The sequence below is a fragment of the Ochotona princeps genome, chromosome 25, assembly GCF_030435755.1.
Source record: "Ochotona princeps isolate mOchPri1 chromosome 25, mOchPri1.hap1, whole genome shotgun sequence".
In the NCBI taxonomy this organism is placed as follows: domain Eukaryota; kingdom Metazoa; phylum Chordata; class Mammalia; order Lagomorpha; family Ochotonidae; genus Ochotona; species Ochotona princeps.
The window spans coordinates 16,767,118-16,788,469 of NC_080856.1; the positions used below are offsets into that span (position 1 = coordinate 16,767,118).

At 42.3% G+C, this 21,352-nt stretch overlaps 1 protein-coding gene across 1 annotated transcript in view; it reads left to right on the top strand.

Moving 5' to 3' along the window:
- COG5 (component of oligomeric golgi complex 5) overlaps positions 1–21,352 on the top strand; it is a 254,069-nt gene that overhangs the window by 212,631 nt on the left and 20,086 nt on the right. Inside the window, exons 15-17 of the mRNA XM_004598593.4 lie at positions 10,228–10,338; positions 12,504–12,566; positions 19,605–19,708. Coding sequence (XP_004598650.2) covers positions 10,228–10,338; positions 12,504–12,566; positions 19,605–19,708 — 278 coding nt within the window. The remainder of the gene's footprint in view (positions 1–10,227; positions 10,339–12,503; positions 12,567–19,604; positions 19,709–21,352) is intronic.

Below are 21,352 nucleotides of genomic sequence, written 5' to 3' on the forward strand. Positions count from 1 at the left end.
AATCTAAAATCTTTGAGGGACAGGCGTTTTTAGAATGGAGAAAGTTATCTTGTGTAACAGTTCCTGAGTTTGAGGATATTTCAGAAAGTTGAAAAATGAAATTAATAGGTAAATATATGTCGGTGCAAAAGATTTTGGGGCCTGGTGGCATGGCCTAGCGACTAAAGTCCTCGCCTTGAAAGCCCCGGGATCCCATATGGGCGCCGGTTCTAATCCCGGCAGTTCCACTTCCCATCCAGCTCCCTGCTTGTGGCCTGGGAAAGCAGTTGAGGACGGCCCAATGCGTTGGGACCCTGCACCCGCGTGGGAGACCCGGAAGAGGTTCCTGGTTCCCGGCTTCAGATCGGTGCGCATCGGCCCGTTGCTGCTCACTTAGGGAGTGAATCATTGGATGGAAGATCTTCCTCTCTGTCTCTCCTCCTCTATGTATATCTGACTTTGTAATAAAATAAATAAATCTTTAAAAAAAAAAGATTTTGAAATCAGGGCCCAGCGTAGTGGTTCAGTGTGTAAAACTTCACCTTACACACGCCAGGATCCCATGTGGGTGCTGGTTCATGTCCCGGCTGCTCCCCTTCCTGTCCAGCAACCTGCTTGTGGCCTGGGAAAGCAGTCGAGGATGATCCAAAGCCTTGGGAGACCTGGAAGAAGCTCCTGGCTCCTGACTTCAGACCGTCTCAGCTGCGGCCATTGTGGTCACTTAGGGAGTGAACTAATTGATGAAAGATCTTTGTCTCTCTTCTTTGTAAATCTGCCTTTCCAATAAAAATAAATAAATCTTTAAAGAAAGCTTTTTAAATTGATGCAAAACTTGTTCATCGTATACATTCTCATGAGCCTTTTGAAAACCCCTTGCATGGGCCCGGCTTGTGCCCTAGCGGCTAAAGTCCTCGCCTTGAAAGCCCCGGGATCCCATATGGGCGCCTGTTCTAATCCCGGCAGCTCCACTTCCCATCCAGCTCCCTGCTTGTGGCCTGGGAAAGCAGTCGAGGACCGCCCAATGCATTGGGACCTTGCACTTGCGTGGGAGACCCGGAAGAGGTTCCTGGTTCCCGGTTCGGATCGGCGCAAAACCGGCCATTGTGGCTCACTTGGGGAGTGAATCATCGGACGGAAGATCTTCCTCTCTGTCTCTCCTCCTCTCTGTATATCTGGCTGTAATAAAATGAATAAATCTTTAAAAAAAAAAAAGAAAACTCCTTGCATGTCCTACAAAGTACAACTTTTTGATTCTTTTTTGAGATTCCATAGTGCCCTTTATAATAGTCTCAGAGTGCCTGGGTTCCAGTCCTGCACCCCTGCTGTGCTTCATGAGGCAGCACTTGAGGGTTCAGGTGACTAGTCCCTGCCGCATGGTGGGTTCCTGGCCTCTGGCTGTGGTCTGTCCCCATCTTCCTGCTACAGCCCTCTAGACTAACCCAGAGCACGGGCCAGCTTTCTCTCTCCTTCTCTTTGAAATCGTTTTTTATTTCTTTTTGTTTTCTTTACTTTGTAGATTCAGTCTCGTTACTTGTTTCGTCATGACTTCACATGTTTCTGGTGAGAAGATGTACAAAATTAGAATTTCTAAAAAATATTTTGTTCAGGTAGTTCAAGAAGAATTGCTATATTTGTCATTTGTACTGAAGAAACATTTTAACTCTTTCCAAGGTTTTATTTAGCATTGTATACCCATTCATATTCTCTGTGTGTGTGTGTGTGTGTGTGTGTATGAGAGAGAGAGAGAGAGAGAGAGAGAGAGAGAGAGAGAGAGATCACAGAACTCCCTTGGAGTTTGACATTTTCTCATATGTGTTGGGGTAGTGTGGCATGTTTCTCAGTGCACATGCTTCCTGTTTGCAGTGTTGGATCTCATACTACTCCCACTTTTCTAGTTCCTGGCAACTGAGGCTGTGTGTTTGCACCTTACAGCTTTACTTATCTGAAATCAGATGGACTTTGTGAAAGCAAAACTACTGTGATTTGCATCACTCTGCAAACATGTCATGGATGTCTTCTGCTTCAACATGCCTTGGTAGACATGTATATAAGTTAGTAATAACTTAGTTAGTTGTAGGGCATTTGAAATTCAGAAGCAGGAAATGGCTGTAGACAAGGACAGGTAGCCTGGCTGGGAGGTCCTGCAGTAGGTGGGGAGTTCCTGTGAGCAGGAGCCTTGTAACCACAACCCACAAGGAGCCTGTCTCTCCTCTACATACTGCACTGCTAGGTACTTCTGACTCTGTTTTTTAAAATAAGAGCTATTGTTATTTCTTTGGAAGGCAGTTACAAAGAGAGAGAGAGAGAGAGAGAGAGATCGATCCTCTAGTTCAATTCCAAAATTGCTGGAGCTGAGCCAAGCCAAAGGCAAGGCCCAAGAGCTTCTTCCGGGTCTCCCATATGCGTGCAAGGACCCAAGGATCTGAGCCATCTTCCGTTGCTTTCCTAGGTGCATTAGCAAGGAGGTGGATCAAAAATGGAGCAGGTGGGATTCAAACCAGCACCGCAATAGGATGCCAGTGTTGCAGGTGAGGGTTAACCCACTGCTCCATAGTGCCATCCCTGTTTCTGGTTCCTAAATCCTAATCTTTGCCTTTGCTCCCTAGATAGGAGTAAGATGCTCTGTAGGTTGGGGAAATGGCTGACAGAGATTAGTGAATGGGACAGGCTAGGTGAAGAGGCAATCTAAAAGGACACTGAATTTTCCAGAGGTGAAAATGATAATTCCATATAGTACCAAGACATGTTACAACTTACATATCATACTTAAGGAGTATACTCCACATTATACACAAAGAAATTAAAACACACAAGAAGTCACTCAGCTAGTTAAGTAGTAGAGACAAGATTCTTTAGACTCCTAAGTCTGGACATTTGGAGAACCACAAAGGAACAGGTAAAACAAACTTGGAAGGGAAGGCTTTGTGGTACGGTGGGTTAAGCCACTGCTTGGGATGCCTGCACCTCACGTCAGTCTCTGACCCAGCTTCTTGTTCAAGCATGCTGGGATGCAGTAGGCGGTGGCTCCGGTGCTTGGGCCCCTGCCATTCACCTTAGAGACCAGGCTCAAGCTTCTCAAGCCCAGTGCTGGTTGTTCCAGGGATATGAGGAAGACACAGATGGAAGATTGTTCTCACTCTCACTTATATTTTGCCTTTCAAGTAGATAAAAGATAACATTTTTTGATGGCTGGTGCTCTGTTCCAGAGGGCTAACTTGTTGCCTGCAATGCTGGTATCCCACAAGGGTACCAGTTCACATCCCAGCTGCTCCACTTCTGATCCAACGCCCTGCTAATCGTCTGAAAAAAGCAGTTGAGGAAGACCCCCATGCTTGAGCCCCTTCCTGCACATGCCGATCTAGATGAAGATCTTGGTTCCCACTCAGTGTAGCTGTTTGAGGGGGTGAGCCAATGAATTAAAGATCTCTGTTTCTCTCTGCAATTCTGACTTTCAAATAAATACATCTTAAAATTTTTTTCTTAAAAAATGAGAAAATTGTAGAATGCCAGTATCAATAAAAAGGACAAGCATGTAAAAAGCAAAAATGATTAGATGCATCAAAAATAGAAAATGAAGAGAAATGGATATGTAATATATAAAGCAGTGATTATAAAATGTGAAATTTAGATAGTTTCTATGCAATGCTTAAACTTTGAAGGCATTCACAAAAATATTTTAGACAACAATATATTACTTTTTTTAACGGGTTATTGATTTAGTTAGTTGAAAGGCAGAGAGGGAGAGATTTGGCTCTCAGTCAGAGCTGGACCTGGTTGAAGCCAAGAGTCAGTAACTTCATCCCAGGCTCACACACAGGTGGCGGGTGTTCAACACTCAAACATCTTCTGCCTTCCCAGGCACATCAGCAGGAAGCTGAGTCGGAAATGGAGCAGCTGGTAGACCACACTCCAGTGTGAGATGCTGGCAATACAACCAGTGACTTTATTACTTTTGTTCTTTAAACATATTTCTGAAAAGTATTTTAAGTTTTCAAAGATAAAATGTAAGGGCAGCAAGATGCTGTCTACACATTGTTGTCTCTGGAATGCTCCCACTGTGTCTTTCTAGTTTAACTCTGAATGTGGCCCCACCTAAAGCCATAGCTAGTTTGCACTGCAGAATCCTTTCCATCTTTGTCAATTCCCCCATTCCTGTTTAACTCATTGTCATTTAAAAAGCCCTGAAAGCTGAACTTTGTAATAACAGGGAACACTGTCCTTTTTTCCCTTTTTTGACAGCTTTCCCAGGCTGATACATCAAGGAAATGCTCTAGTATTATTAGAGCTAAATTTCAGCAAATAATTGGCAGTATTTCATATTAACTTTGTGAACTTGAAATAAACAGATCAGACATTAATGCAGTTATGTGTACTTACTAGACAATTTACTGAATGTATAATAGTCCTGATAAATAGTTGGTTTTCATCGTGGAGAACAAATATGTCTTTAGCTTTGTCTTATGCAACACTTTTCACCAGTGAGCTCAACAAAAATGCAGATGTGATATTTAAAATGTTCCAGTAGCATAATTTGCATGATATATTGAGTATCCTCAATGATAGAGCTTTCAGAATACTAGGCATTATTGAAAGGATTGATGAGCTTAATTAGAAACCAGAAAAAAGGTAGTGTGTATAAACATTGGCCATTCTTATACAGTCCCAGGAAAAGAAACATGCTAAACACCCCAGCTGATTTAAAATTGACGTGGAATTCTAGATCGACTCTAAGCCTATTTGAACAGTACTGCTAGTACTAAGGACAAAATTGTTAAGATAACCTTGACCTTTAGTAGTGAAGCATGGAGTCTGGAATATTGCATCTGCTGGTAAATTACATGCAGGATGTGAAAAAGAAAGCCAAGGATGACTAATATTATTGGCCTGTTATACCTGCCTAGAGTAGGGGGTGCTGTTTACTGAAAAATTGTTTTAAAAGCCACTTTGTGAAGAATAAAGGGAGATAAGCCATGCATTTGGCTATAGGAGTACTCAGTTTGAAGTACAAAAAAGAGGTACTAAATGGATGTTAGGCATCAGGAGTTCAGGGTATCTGTGGACACTGATAATCTTCAGTATATTTCATGCTTCTCAACTAGAGCTGTGGGTCCCCTGCTCCGCTCTCCTGCGATGGTTTTGGTTGTCAGTTGTGTACACGTGTGAGTGTGTGGAGGCCAAGAATTCCACAAGGCATCCTATAATGCATAGGACAGCTCTGCAGAGCAGAGGTACCTGGTCCGGAACATAGCAGAGCTTGAAAGTGTTCAGATGCTCATCCTGGGAGAAGATACAGACAGCAAAGAGACTGAGACAACAATGAGCAGCAATCACGATAGAGAGTAAATCTGAGGGAGCAGCCAGTCATGAGTGAGGGGGGCAATATCCTGAGCACCACATTTACAAAATGGTCAGCTGGGTCATGCTGACCGTAGGGTGCGATGACAACTGCCTGCGTTGTCAATGCAGAGATAATGACTTGAGCAGGAGCTGCTTGGTAGGTGGGCGCAATGGCCTGAATGGGAAGAAGTGAAATAGAAATAAGCTTCAACAACCTTTGAGTTGAAGGAAGAGCAGCTAAAATTCACAGCGGAATTACTCAGTAGAGACTTCAAAATTGATGGTGTGATAGAGGGGGAAATGGTTTCAGGAGTAATGAGCTTCATATTGGGTAGTATCCAGTGCAGTTGCGGAGTAATTGGCCAGGCAGGAAAGCGGACATTTCAACTGTGGTAATATACACTGCAAGGTTTCAGAGGTAAGCAGTGTTGAAATGTAGAAATTTTACGAGTGCTCCTGTTTCTTGTTTGTTTTTTTAGAGAAGTCTCCAGCAAAGTTTTCAGCTGAGAATAAGGAGGAAGGTGGTTTTTGGAAATTAGAGAAAAGGTGAGGAAAGCTGCATGGGATGAGGAGAGTGAATAGAGTTTGGCATCTGATTATCAGGCTGTCCCAAGTGTCCCTTAGTGGAGCATGGATTCTCACTGTGACCAGCGAAGGAAGCAGTCCACTCCACTTCTTGCCTGGGATAGGACCTGATTGTAACCAGGTCTGCTGGATGACCATAAATTCTCCCTTGCCTCTCCATCTCTCAGAACTAACAGAATCTTCTAGGCCAGTACCTCCACAGGGGTACAACACCCCATCACCTCTCAAGATTATCACTTTGCTGAAATCAATAATGATAGGTCCTGAACTCCAACCCTGAAAGTAGGGAAGGAAAGAAATGAGGATCAGAAACAGCTACGAAATAGAAGGCGATCCCAAGAGTTCGAGGAATGGTTGAAATTAGAATTAAAGGAAAAGCTAGGAAGAGGCGGTCTGAATAAAATGGAAATTCAGATTGCAGAGGAAGTTTAGATTTTTTGATGGTTAAAATAAGAGTGTGATTATGGAAGAGGTGAGTTGGAGCAGAAATATAGTCCAGGCTTTGAGAAGAGTCATCATTGAGTGTTGACATAATCAAGAATTATTAGGCTGCACCGTGGGCGGTATAGTAACTTAAGCCTCCACCTGTGGTGCCAACATTCCATAAATAAATCTTTTAAAAAGTAATTATCAGAGCAATAAGCAGCCGTGAGAAAACCTACTGCTCAGACCTTGGTCTCTAATTGCACTTGTCATTGAAAGGTTCCAGTCATGGAGACATGACTGATTCTGCATAGAAGTGTTATGTCACCGTGCATTTATGAAGTTAATAGCAGAACTGTAGTTTGATAAGGATGTCATTCTTTTTTTTTAAGATGTATTTATTTTTATTGGAAAGACATTTACAGAGAGGACAGTCAGAGAGATCTTTTGTCCACTGGTTCACTCCCCAGGTGGTCACAATGGCTGGAGCTGAGCCAATCCAGAGCCAGGAGGCCCTTTCGAGTCTCCGATGTGGGTGCAGGGTCCCAAGGCTTTAGGCCGTCCTCTGCTGCTTTCCCAGGCAACAGGCAGGGAGCTGGATGGGAAGTAGAGCAGCTGCAACATGAACCAGCACCCATATGGGATCCCAGCTCTGCAAAGTGAGGGTGTAGCCACTGGATCATCATGCTGGGCCCAGATTCTTAAGAAATAGAAACATGGGGCCTGTGTTATGGCCTAGCAAATAAAGCTACCACCTGTGACACTGGTATCTCATATGCACTGTGATTCATGTCCTGGCTGCTGCGCTTTTGGTCCGGCAACATGCTAATGCTCCTGGCAAAGCAAGGAAGGATGGCCCACATGTTGGGGCCCCACACCCACATGTGAGACTGGGATGAAGCTTCTGGCTCCTGACTTTGGCCTGACCCCATCCATACCATCACAGCCACTCGGAGAGAGTGAACCAGTAGGTGGAAAGTCTCTCTCCCTCTCTCTGTCTCTAACTCTTTCTTTTAAAGATATACATCTTCAAAACAACAACAACAAAAAGAAATACACACTCTTGGGCCCAACACAATGGCACAATGGCTAAAATTCTCACCTTGCATGTGCTGGGGTCCCATATGGCCACTGGTTCATGTCCTGGCTACTGTACTTCCCATCCAGCTACTTGCTTGTGCCCTGGGAAAGCAGTAAGGATGACCCACATCCTGAGACCCTACACCCGTGTGGGAGACCTGAAAGAGGCTCCTGACTTCGGGTTAGCTCAGCTCCTGCTGTTGCAGAAACTTTAGGAGTGAACAAATGGACTGAAGATCTTTCTGCTCTTTCTCTTTGCGAATCTGCCTTTCCCATAAAGACAAATCTTTTCAAAAAATACACACTTTGAAGTATTTCAGAGTAGAGGACCATAATATATGTAGGATTCGGGCCCGGCGGCGTGGTCTAGCGGCTAAAGTCCTCGCCTTGAAAGCCCCGGGATCCCATATGGGCACCGGTTCTAATCCCGGCAGCTCCACTTCCCATCCAGCTCCCTGCTTGTGGCCTGGGAAAGCAGTTGAGGACGGCCCAATGCTTTGGGACACTGCACCCGCGTGGGAGACCCGGAAGAGGTTCCAGGTTCCCGGCATCGGATCGGCGCGCATCGGCCCGTTGCGGCTCACTTGGGGAGTGAATCATCGGACGGAAGATCTTCCTCTCTGTCTCTCCTCCTCTGTGTATATCTGGCTGTAATAAAATGAATAAATCTTTAAAAAAAAAAAAAAAAAATATATGTAGGATTCAGAAAATAAAGTACATGTTTGCATGTCTGTGTGTGCAAAAAAAGAATTCAAGGAATAAAGTACATGGAATAAGATGGTTAAAAATGATGAAATCCGGAGCAGGTGCGTATGTTGCTTCTTACAAGTATCATTTTCTTTTAAAATATTTTTTAAATTTGTTTATTTTTATTGGAAAAACAGATTTACAGAGAGGAGAGACAGAAAGATCTTCCATCCACTGATGTACTCTCCAAGTAACTGCAATAGCTAGAACTGGGCACATCCGAAGCTAGGTAACAGAGAGCTTCCCCTGGGTCTCCCACATGGACGCAAAGTCCCAGGGACGTGGCCCATCATCCACTGCTTCCCCAGGCCACAAGCAGCGAGCTGGATGAGAAGCGGAGTCGGTGGGACACCAACTGGCACCTATGTGGGATCCTGGCACTTAGAGGTAGAGAATTAGCCAATTGAGCTATCGTGCCAGGCCATTTTTTAAATATTTAAACAGACACACAAACATTATACATATTTATGAGGAATCGTGATTGTTTTAATAAACAGTGTTCTAATTTTTTCCAGAGAAATAAGCAGCTTGTTAATGTTGTTTATAACCGCTACTGTGCAGTAGAACCCAGAACTTCTCAATGTAACCTTGTACCTTTCAAACAGCCTTTCCCATTTCCACTTCCAGTCTTTCCTCCCCAGCATCTTGTGTCCAGCATTGTTGTTGTAACCTCCAGGAGATCACCTGTGTTTCTACTCTGCATATAAGTGAGATCATGTGATACTTGTCTTTGCCTATCTAATTTGGCTTAAAGTAATGACTTACAGGGCCCGGCACAGTAGCCTAGTGGCTAAAGTCCTCACCCTGCACACTCCAGGATCCCATATGGGCTCCAGTTTTAATCCTGGCTGCATCATTTCCCATCCAGCAACCTGCTTGCGGCCTGGGAAGGCACTAGAGGACAGCCCAAAGACTTGGGACCCTGCACCCACGTGAGTGACCCAGAAGTGGCTCCGGGATCCTGGCTTCAGATTGGCTCAGCTCTGACCATTGCGTCCACTTGGGGAGTGAATCAACAGATGGAGGATCTTCCTCTCTGTTTCTCCTCCTCTTTGTATATCTGACTTTCCAAATAAATAAATACTTAAAATAATGACCTCCAGTTTCCTATGTATACTCGGATTGCTTTTTCTTAAGTGCTTGGTAGAAGCCATTTGGTCCCAGGCTGTTTGGTGGGAGGCAGACATTCTGAGTCATTGGCACTGTTTATTATGGTCTGTTTCAGTATTGTCTGGACAAGGTGTGTGTGTTCAAGATTTTGCCCATTCTCCGGGGTTCACAAAGCTTTCATAGTAGTTTCTAACCAGCTTTTGTGTTACTATGTCAGTGGTAATGTCTCCCTTTTCGCCTCTGATTTTTAAAAAATATTTTGGCTAGTTTATCTTTTAAATGTTATCTGTATCAACTTCTCTGTTTAAGATTAATGTATTTATTTGAAAGACACAGTTACAGAGATGGAGAGACAGTTCACTCCCTAAATGGTTGCTAGGATGAGGAACTCGCGGTGGATACAGGAGCTCAAATCCATTGTCAAACTCTGCTGCCTCCCCAGGCGTGTTAGCAGGGAGCTGGATTGGAAGCAGAGCAGCCCTGCCTCAAACCAGTGTTCAAGGGATGCTGGCATCCCAGGCAGCTGCTTAGTTCACTGTGTCACAGCTCTGGCCCTGTTTTTTATTCATACACATTTTGAAATTATTAAAAAAAAAACCGCCATGGTAGGAGTTAGTGTTGACAGAGACGAGGGGTCCACCTAAGCAAGCTGCGCAGTAAGATAAGCAACAGAATATCAGAAGCTTCCAATCTTCTGAACACTTACATTTTACATTGACATTTTTAGTTTTTCCTTATTTTTGGCACAGTGATGGTTTAGGAGCTGGGGCGTGTTAACAGAGACTCCCACATCCGCTCAGTCCCCTCCATTGAGTTCCTACTTGCTCAGGTCCAAACCTGACACTGTACTTGGATATATCCAGTTAATGGGTAGTAACTTCTCTCCACTGAAAGAAAGCTTGTTTGTGAGTATAAAAATAGGTGCAAATGGTAACTGTGATGTCTTTTTGTGTCGAATTCCTACAGCTCTGCACACAAGGAGATGCCAGTCAGGTGATTGGGCCTCTCACTGAAGGACAGAAAAGAAACGTGGCCGTGGTCAATTCATTGTATAAGTTATACCAGTCAGTAACAAAGGTACCTTTAATTTTAGTCCCTTTTACTTAAATTTGAATTATTTTTTATTCTGTCTCAAATCTAGACAGTTTAGAAATTATTGCAAAAGAATACAATGGAAGCATGATTGTAAAATATGCTGAGGTGTTTGCTCTTTGTAAACGATGTTTGAGCCTGGGCTTTATTATTTGTGTGGCTTTTTATCTATTTGTTAAAAGTACATCAGCTGTAAATGTATGAATCTGTTGATTAGTCAAATTATTTAAGGGTGAATCATACATGTTTCATGATTACTGAAAAGCACAATTTGCTGTTGTGTGGGGCAGTGGCAAATCCTAGCGAAACTGAAGGCAGTCAGAACCCTCGGGCCCTCCAGCATGCCACGAAGGGTCAGCAGAGGCCAGGAGAAGCTGTATTATAAGCAGCAAATGTTTGTGATGTTGACACTGATGATTGCCTGCAAACAGACCACATACATGCTTTTCACTACTTTTCAGCTGAAGTGTTTAAAATACATGGTTGACATTTGCTTGCCTCAATATACACTGTCCTGTGTTGTCACTGTTCAAGACACACACACACACACACACACCCCAGCTGATTGAAAAATCTTTAGATGTTGAAATCCATTGTATAAAATGGCATACTATTTCTGTAATCCTGTACAATCACTTTGAATCATCTGTAGTCAACACCATGCAAATACCTTTTACACTGTGTTGTTTAGGGAATGGCTGGATTGAATAAAAAGTCTACATGTGTTCAGTATACACACAGTTGTTTTTCTTTCAGCTGTTTTCCATCAGTGGTTGAATCTTTGGATTTGGAGCCTATAAAACTGAAGATTCATCTATATTATACTTGTTTTAAACTGTATTCTTAAATAATAGGAAAGTAACACTTTCAATCCTGTCCATGACTTTTGAGTAGCTTGTGTTTAATTGTTGTCTGTAAATTATTTTCAAAATATCTAGTAAGTAGGAAGATGAATATTTAGAAGGCCTGAAGAAAACTAAAGGTAAATGATGTTCTTTAAGACTTGACCTCTAATGTGAGCTGTAACATGCTAGATTGTGTCTTAGACTGCAGATGACTATTACTCACTTAACTTCAACAAATCCTTTGGCCACTTAGACATGCAGAGTTTGTGTATTTCTTACAGTAAGAACAATATGTTGTAAAGGATTATTGCTATGATTTCGCAAGATCTGTTTTCCAAACTCTTGGCAAAAATTTAAACTCCAAAGTCATAAGTTCAAGAATACATTGATACAAAGTCATCAGTTAGTAGTTCTCCAGGGTGGACTTAATCCAGCAGGAAACAGGCCTGCTGGGGGATGCCTGGGGTCAGCGGAAGCTTGCCTGTGTAAGACAGTTCTCGTGAGTTCTAAGGCCCGAGTGCAGCCCAGCCTCTCTCTTCTTCCGGGCGCACTGTGTTCCTTCCTTCCTCTGCCCACCACACTCTGCCGCTGATACCTCATCAAAGGTGCCACCAAGGACATGCTGCATCTTGGACTTGAACATCCCAAACTGGGAGCCAAATAAGCCTTTTAAAAACCCTTTATAAACTTAGTTATTTCAGATATGTTAATGCAGTCATACAAAGATGACCCTACAGACATTAACAGGTAAATCTCAGAAAAGTAAAAGCATCAGAAACAGTAAGCGATACATTTCCAGTTCCGCTCATCTTTGAAGAACCACAGGCGATGATTGATTGATTCTGCCTAGCCTGATACAAATGTCTTTGTTGGTGTTTTCAGTACGTAGAATGTGTACACCAATTTGTAAACCTGAAAGTGTCTGATGTTTATATTTTAAAGACTTGTTCAAAATTAGCCTTAAGAAAAATGATTTTTTAAGAAAATAAGCAAATATGGCTTTATAGTGACCTTTTCAGGTTAAAACCTCATTTTACCTATCTGAAGTGAATAAAGGCAAGCCTACTTCTAGTATTCCTATTGTTTGAATTATCTGAATGATACATTTGCTTTGTGCCTGGAAGTATTTTTCAGCCTATCTTAATAAATACTAATGAGTTTATAAATCGTGCATAAGATATTACCAAAAAGTAATGATAATATTTTAGACGTAGCTTGTGGAAACAACTTTGTTATGCTCAAAATTAGTATCCGCAAAATGAATGACTTCAGCAAAACTGTAATTAGATCCAAACCTTGTTCCAGGTGGTCTCCAGCCAGAGCTCATTTCCAGCAGCAGCTGAACAAACTATTCTTTCAGCCCTCCAGGTAAAAGAATTGAATTTAATCTTTGACTGTATGCATCAGAGTGATTTCAGAGTTATTTATTTTGAGTGGAAGATGTATTTTTTTAAATAATTCAGAATCCCCTGTATAAACCAACATTAATATGTTGATAATTATCTTAAAGAGAATGGATAAATATGTGTTCTAGTTTCCAGAATTTAAATGTAGACTTTTTTTAAATTTTGAATTTTATAGTACAATTTCATAAGGTCCCACACCCTGACTGATTTACCCCATATTATTACAATAGTATAGTCCTTCATTGGCAGTCATAAGTCCATCAGTCTGTTATTTAAGTGTGTCCTGACATTGCTGGTACAGACAATAGCAGACAGTCCAGCATCCCACTGTCTAGATATGTCCAACAGTGATTGGGAGTCCATCTTTGATTTGGAAGTAGGAATGCATACTGCATTGTATCTTCACATCTAAATATGATAGTCTCTATTACACCATCACTATACATTCCCTTAATGTAGACTCTTTTGGTGTTTACAGATTGTGCCTCACCTGGGATGATTATATACATACAGGCAGAAATCTTCTCTGCATTTTGTCTCAGAGCAGTGTAGCCTAGTCTTATCCCATTAAAGCACTGGTTCTCTTCCAGGATGTTTTGTTCCCTAGGAGACATTTCAGACCTGTCCTGATGAAGAATGTGGTGTTACTGGCATCTACAGAGTGCAAGCCAAAAATGCTGCTAAACAGGGTGCAATGCACAGAACAACTTGCACACAGTCCTAGCAAGAATTTCTCAGCCCAGCATGGCAGTAATGCCAAGGTTGAGAAACACAATTGAAAGTAGGTCTGAAAGTTGTAAAGTCAGGATATATTCCCATTTTTTAAAATGCTCAAATGTAAATATCTCTTTTAATAGGATACTTAATTAAAAATGATGTTGGTATGAGATTCAGACTCATGTCATTGACAATAGGTAACTTGTAAAATGAGCAAATTGTTCATTTTTATAGTAGTAGTTACCCTTTATTTAGCAGCTGATAATTCAGCATGTGCGTGGGCACATACTTAAATATTACAACAATCCTTCAAGTTGTATTTTACCATTCTAATTTTATACAACTTGGTAACTTTTGGAGGCAGCATTGTTGTACAGCAGTCTAATCCTCTACTCTGTGGTGCCAGCATCCCACATGGGCACCAGTTCATGTCCCAGCTGCTCCGCTTCCCATCCAGCTCCCTGCTGATGCTCTAGAAAAGCAGCAGAGGTCTGCTCAAGTCCTTCAGACCCTGCACCTACATGAGAGACCTTAAAGCAATTCCTGGCTCCTGGATTAGCTTGGATCAGCTCTGGCCATTACGGCCATTTGGGGAATAAACCAGCAGATGGAAGAGTTTTCTCTGTTTCTCCTTTCTCTGTAAAACCAGCCTCTCAGATTAAATCTTAACTAAATCTTTTTTCTTAACTAAATCTTTTTTTAAAAATAATAATTTTCCTAAAATCATATTGCTGGTACACCCAAATCTCATGTACCAGAAGAGTTATGTCTACTGAACCTAGCCACCACCGTTTACTCATTCCTTTACTGAATAGGTGCTATTTAGCACCTGTATATATATATATATGTGTGTACATATATATATATACACACACACACACATATATATATATTCATCTTGTTATGCCTTCCAGATGAGCTGACCTTTTGTTGTTAGAAATTTCCTGCTTCAGCTTTGTTGACAGTTACTCTCCTGCTTTCTGGTTTGCCTAGAGTTGGCTTAGTTTTCAGACTGTGTGCTTAATAATTAGATAGTATATCTTCTATCCCTGTGCTTATTTATAAAGTGTGTCTCTTAATAGACACTGTACAGTTCAGTTTTGCCTTTTTGTCTATTCAAATCGTCTCTATCTTTTAATTGGAATGTTTATTAACATTTATTAACAAAGTATCAGTTAAGTACACAGTTTTATTATTTTTGTTACTGTCCCTTTTTTATTCTTTTTCACCTTCTTGTGGATGATTTGAGTTACTTTAAGAATTCTATTTTCATCTCTCCAAGTTTAATTTATACCTCTTTATTTTTTCATTCTTGTTTTTGTTTTTTTAGTGGAGCCAGTGTGGCTTACTTAACACATCCTTGATTTTTTTTTTTTCAAGATTTATTTCAAAGGCACAAAGAGAAAAGAGAGATGTTCCATTCACTAGTTATGGCCACAACAGTTTGGGCTAATCCAGACCTAAGCCAGGAACCCAGAACTCCATCTGCATCTCTTACATGGTTCTAGGGGCCCAAGGACTTGGGCCATTTTTTACTGTTTGTCCAGGCACATCAGCAGAGAGCTAAGATTGGAAACAGCAAACAGAACTGTAGCCTGTGCTGTAGTATGGGATGCCAGCGTCATGAGCAGCAGGTGAACCGACTAGTCCATGCTGTTGAGCCCTCGTCTGTAAATTTCTATAGTTGTCTTAGAGGTAATGCTGTAGCATGTCATGTAAAATATAGAAGTCCTGTAATGATAAAAGTACTACATGTATTGTAAACCCCTAAGTAATACTACAATTTTTGTTGTTCATAATGTATATTTTAAGTTTGTTTTTTAGCAGGTTTAATATATTTCACAGATGCAGGTCTAAGAAATAATATGTATTTTTAAAACTGGAAGGAAAATGGTGTGTTGGTTTTTTCTTGTTTGTTTTGCCTATGCTTTGGTAGTTACCTGTTCTATGCATTTGCTCTTGAAGATTTAAATTCCCCTATAGCACCATTTCACTTCAGCTTTCTTATTGTGTAATTCTGATGGCAGTGAACTGCCCCTAATATGCTTTGCCAGAAATATTTGTTATTCTACCTTCAGTTTTAAAGTATATTGTTACTGGAAATACAAGTCTGAGGGTTGTTTTTCTTTCCACATTAATTATGTTGTTCTATTCTATTCTGGTCTCCAGGCTTCATGATAAGAAATGTCCTGTCATTAAAATTGATTTCCCCTTTTTATACGCTGTCTTCACTCTTTGTGGGTTGTTGTGTTGTGTTTTGTTCCTGCTTTCAATATTGTCTCTTTGCAGTGGTTTGATTATAACCACCTCAGCACAGTTCTCTTCAAAATTATCTTGTTTGGGATATGCCGATAGTCTTAAATTTGTAAATTCATGTCTTTTGTCATTTTGTAGAAGGTTAGGGCTTTTCTCCCCCACCTAAAGTTCTCTACCCCTGATCTCTCTCTGCTTATGGGATTCTAATTACCAGTGTAATAGATCTTTTGTAATTGTTTCACAAGTTCAGTTTTTTCTCCAACCTTTTTGTTTTTAGAATCTTTTGGGGCAGGTTTCTGTGTTTGGGTTTGTTGACTTTTCTTCAGTGATCTCCATTCTTCTACTAGGCCTCTCCAGTCAGTTTTCAAACTCCAGATAATGTAATATTTAGGTTAGTATGTGGTTCCCTTTCACATTTGAGCCCCTCTGCTGGTCTTTCCTGTTCCTGTGTGTGTATCATGAGTGAACACATTGTTCACCATGCTGGTATTCTTGCCTGATAATTCTTGAGCCAGGATTGTCTCATGCTTAGCATCTGTTGCTTATCTTTCCTCCAAAATTGATGACATTTCCTAGCTTTTTGTGTACATAGAATTTTTTTTAATATATCCTGGAGCTTGAAGACATTTTGTTGTGTAGATTCAGTGTTTTTTTTGTTCTTTCTCTTTCTTATGAGAGTGTTGAGGATTTTGCTTTAGCAGGCAATTAACTTGATTAGATCCAAATTGTGCACCGTCAGACCCGCAGCTGGCCAGGCAGCAGACCTCAGCTTCCGTCTTTAAGCGTCAGTTGCAGCCACACTTGGTTTGCTCTGCTCATGCATGGTTATGAGTCAGCTGAAGACGAGTGCCGGCTCTACAACATAGAATTAGATCGCTCCTTTCCAAGGCTCACCTCTCACCTGTTGACCCGGAACTCCTGGCTCTAGCTTGGGTGTAGAAGATGATAAACTAGGTTGGTGGTGTTTCTGAGTCGATTATTCTGTGACCTTAGTCATCCTTGGGGCAAAGGTAGGAAGGCTGGAAGCCATACTCTCCTGGTTGCTTACTCGGGGTTTTCTCATCCCTCTAAAATGGTCTACTTTTTTCTGTCTCAGAGCTCTACCATATGGTTTTGGTCTGGCTTGATTTTGTGGGCTTTTTGTTTTTCCTGTAATTCCTTGTAGTTAGACACTCCTCAGAAGAGCTGGTGCTTCTTGCCTTTGTGTTTCCGCCATAGCTGAGGGACTTCCCTTCTTTTGTCCAGTGCCGTTATCTTACCAGTTCACCAGGGTCACACGTACCTGCAGAATCCCGGCTCTTCCCGTGCGGGGTGATGGCCGTGGACAGTCCCCTCTCCATGACTGCTGCTTCCCCAACACCAGGAGGTGAATGTTTTGCTAAATCTTTGAGAATCACTTGGTTCAGGTGAAGCACGCAGTAGATTGGTGTGTCACGCAGTGAGTGCTCCATGGATGTTTTCATCCTGCTACTCCCTCAGGGGCCCTCTTTTTCAGCTTAGCTGTAAAATGGCACTGGGCCTCAATCAACAGGACATTTTTCTGGGATCTCATTGACTCTTTTGGACTCTCCTCCTGTCTTAACAGCCAATGACTATTGGATCTTGTTGAAATGTTGCAGGACAGCACATTTAAATACCTCAGCACCTTCTACATAGCCCGCGTGAATTTCCCTTAGTTACTTCAGCCTCACCCCTCAAACCCAACTCTTCTCTCATCTCAGAATCACCTGTTTGCTTCTGTGCTGACATAGTCTGCACTACGTCCTGCCATTCCATCACAGCACTAAGTCATTCTCACTCTGTATGTCCCAGATCTAATCATAGCCTTGCCAGCTCCCTGTCTCTGTCGCTGCTGCCTCTGATTTGGGCCAGGCGCTCGCTGTGTTCCTGTACAGCTCTGTCCCACACTTGTCCTGCTGTCTGCAGTCAGATTTATCCAATCTACTATTCAAAAAGATTTTTGCCAAATTCAAGGCTTTCCAACATCTTTTTGGTACTGAAAAATCACCGTTGTTTTTCCAGTCCCTTCCAAATGAGTTCCCAGCTTTTTAGCAGCCTACACAGCGTGTTTTCTCCGCTGCTTCTCTGACACGAAGGCAGGCCTTCCAGAATCCTCCAGGGCCATCAGCCTTCCTGGACACCCATGGCTGTCAGTGAATGCGACCCTAGCCCTTCCCCTATTCACCTTTTCCTAGTAATTCTTGGAAATCCAACTCATGCAATATCATCGATTTTGTTATACCCTGCTGGTATACACTGGAGGTACCTCCCATGATCACACAGTACTCTGTTAGGATATGTGTCACTGTTGTCATAGGCCTGAGGGCTCCTGGACTGTGTAGACAAGCACATACACACACATGCGCACTTGACCTCAGTCCTGAACATAGTGTGGTTATTCTCACCAGAGACCAAGGGCTGCAGATAATATTTGGGAATTAAATGAAGGGTCTTCTTTAACCTTTTCTCATTGATTTCATTTTTTGTATAAGCCCATGCCATCTTTCATCATTATATATTATCGTCATTAAAAGGTCAATAATATACACAAGGTTTTTGTTTTTGAAAATTTGAATTGGGACCAATGAAGTGGCATAGCTAGCTAATCCTCTACCTGTGACATCATCATCCCATATGGGTACCAGTTTGAGCCCCAGCTGCTCCACTTTGAATCTAGATCACTGCTTAAAGCAGTGGAGAATCGCCCAAGTCCAAGAGCCCCTGCACCCACGTGGGAGACCTGGAAGAAACTCTTGGCTCCCAATTTCAGAATGGCCAATCTTGGATCATGGCAGCCATTTGGGATGTGAGTCAATGGGTTGAAGATCTCTCCATGTCTCCCTCTGTTTGTATTTCTGACTTTCAAGTATAATAAACAAAATCTTTAAAAAAATTTTTTTGAGGGCCTGGCATAGTAGCCTAGTGGCTAAATTCTTATACTGCATGCACTGGGATTCCATGTGGGCACTGGTTCTTGTCCCAGCTGCTCCACTTCCCTTCCATCTTCCTGCTTGTGGCCTGGAAAAGCAATGGAGGAATGCCCAAAGCCTTAGGATCCTACACCTGCATGGGAGATCCAGAAGAGGCTCCTGGCTCCTGGGTTTGGATTGGCTCAGCTCCAGCCATTGCAGCCACTTGGAGAATGAGCCAGCAGGTGGAAGATCTTTGCTTCTGTTTCTTCTCTCTATAAATATGACTTTCCAATAAAAATAAATAAATCTTCAAAAAAATTTTTTGAATGTTTCTTGAGCCCTAGTCACTATTTTCATAATCAAAACCTCTAACAGGCTTAGAGTCTTTAAACAAACAAACAAACAAACAAACAAACAAACAAAAACCTTGCCAATGAGTGTATGTTCACTGTAGAATTGTTTCTCAGCCTCATAAGTATAGATTTGGGAAGCTATTTATATCTTTATAGTTAGTTCATCATTACGGGGACTGTCCCGCGTGTGGTGGGATGCATGGCAGCCGCCTTGTCTCCCACTAGATCCCAGTGGCACGCACCTGTTCCCTCCTCCATGAGAGAGCCAGCCGTCTCTCAGACATTACCACATGTGCCCACAGCGAGTCCCCGCAGTGGTCTTGCAGCAGAGATTTGAGTCACCAGCACACAGCATTATTTCGCTCTGGTTAAGAGCTACAATGATGATCCAGTTTTGAAAGAACTGCTTTTGTTCTTGTCACAGTCCTTTGAGAAACTTACCAAAAAAAATGTGCATTTGACTTTGACTTTGTAAGTGGGTATGCTCTTCTCCCCTCATCTTCCTCTTCCCATGAGCTCACGTAACTACTGAATTGTGGGGGAGAAAATGAGTGGGGAGTTGAGGTTACTCAGTGCCATCTTCACACCTCTTGAGTTTTAGAAATCCTTGCCGACAGTGGCTACGAGGGGAGCAGACGTCTGTTGAGTTGAACTATGAATAGTCTGCATTTGATAGGCTGTGAAAAGCGTTAGTCAAGGGTTTCTCCTGTCTCCACTTTCGGCTTTTCATTAATTTGCCTCTCCTTTCTACTGTCTTCTCAGATGGTCCAAGCTCTCATGGGCAGTGCGGTGCAGCCCCTGCTGGACTCGGTGGTGGACGCCATCAAGTCCATCATCATCACCATGCATCAGGAAGACTTTGCTGGGTAAGAATTTTGCATCAAAATGGCACTCAGCTTTTAATCCTACCACTGATGTCTCAGGCTTGCTACCTTCTGGGGCCTGGTTCCCTTTGTGATCCTGTTGACTGCCAACCATCTCCCTTCCCTACGCTGACCCCCACTGAGAGGTGAAAGTGGCTCTGGTCCTGTTTCAATTACTTCTCTCCTTTGGCCTGTTGAATGGGTGTGTGGGTCTGCACCCAGCAAGGCACAACTTGTCACCTCCTACTTGCAGTCCCCCTGCCTTCCTTAACTTCCCGCCAACACCCTTCCTGCCAGCCTCTCGGCTGCTCTGGGAGAGGCACTGTTACCGTGCGACCTGCCCTGCACCTGCCACAGTGCTCCTCTGAGCTGCTGCGGCTCAGGCTCCTCCAGGAGCCTTCTCTGCCTGTGAAATCAGCTCACATCACCCCTGGCACAAGTCCTGGGTCCTGCGCTCAGTCCATCCTGTGCATCTGCAGGGTAACAGCCCAGTTAACTGAAATGTCTTAAAAGCAGAGAAAAATAGTTGTGGTTCATTATGTTAAAAAGCTCCACGGAGAGTTTGGATTAGTTATGTTTACATGGTTAGAGTGCTAAAAAAAAAAAAGAAAGAAGGAAGGAAGGGAGTGAGGGAGTGACAGACATTCAGATATTAACGTGTTGTCAGGATTTTATATTCCCTGGACCGTGGATAATGATTAAGTTTTCTCTGTCTTCATGTTGTTTTCAAGAATATCTGTTTTACTCAGTTTCCAACCATCAGTTTATTACTTACAGAACAAACAGTGATTCTTGCATTTTCCTATAGTTATTCAAGCCATTTGCCATTTCACTTACAGAATGTTATTTTAAAGTGTCAGAGAGCAGTTTCTCTTTCCATAAATGGTAGGAAGCACAGAAGGATAAAATGAGAAAAAAAAAGTGCTGTTTGGAACTCAATAGGAGATAAAACTGCTGATTACAGACATTTGTGAGGAAATGGATTCTGTTCAAAAGTGATCTGCAATGTCCCAATTAGACCGATCATGAGTGCCTGGGAAAAGGGAGCCACAATGAGGTAATTGTTGAAGGCTTGCTCTGAGTGTCAGCTGCTTGAGAGGTTTAAGGGGTGACTTCCAGCTAGTGCCCTGCAGCTCCAGTGGCAGCCTCCAACACTTGCAAATTGCTTTCCCAAATGGGGTTGTTTTTACTACTTTGCTTTAATACTATGAGGCTAAACTGGCTCTTGAAGTGATAGTTTGCCAGGAGTGGGAAGCATTATTATAAGATGTGTAACATCATCCTTATTTTTTTCCAGATGGCTTTTGATGATTGCACTTCACGCATTGCTTACACAATAGACCTGGGAGATATCGCACAAAACCCTTCTCCATACATAGCAGTACAGGAGTGTGGAGTGTTGTTACTTTTATTGAAAGGATTGCACCCATGGCAATTTTTTATATTTTTATATTTTTTTATATTTTTAAATTTTAGATGTATATTTTTAATATTTTAAAATTTTATAGAGACTTGTTTATTTTTACTAGAAAGGCAGATTTACGGAGAGAAGTAGCTGGAACAGCCGGAGCTGAGCCAATCTGAAGCCAGGAGGCAGGAGCTTCTTCTGGGTCTCCCACATGGGTGCAGGGTCCCAAGGCTTTGGAC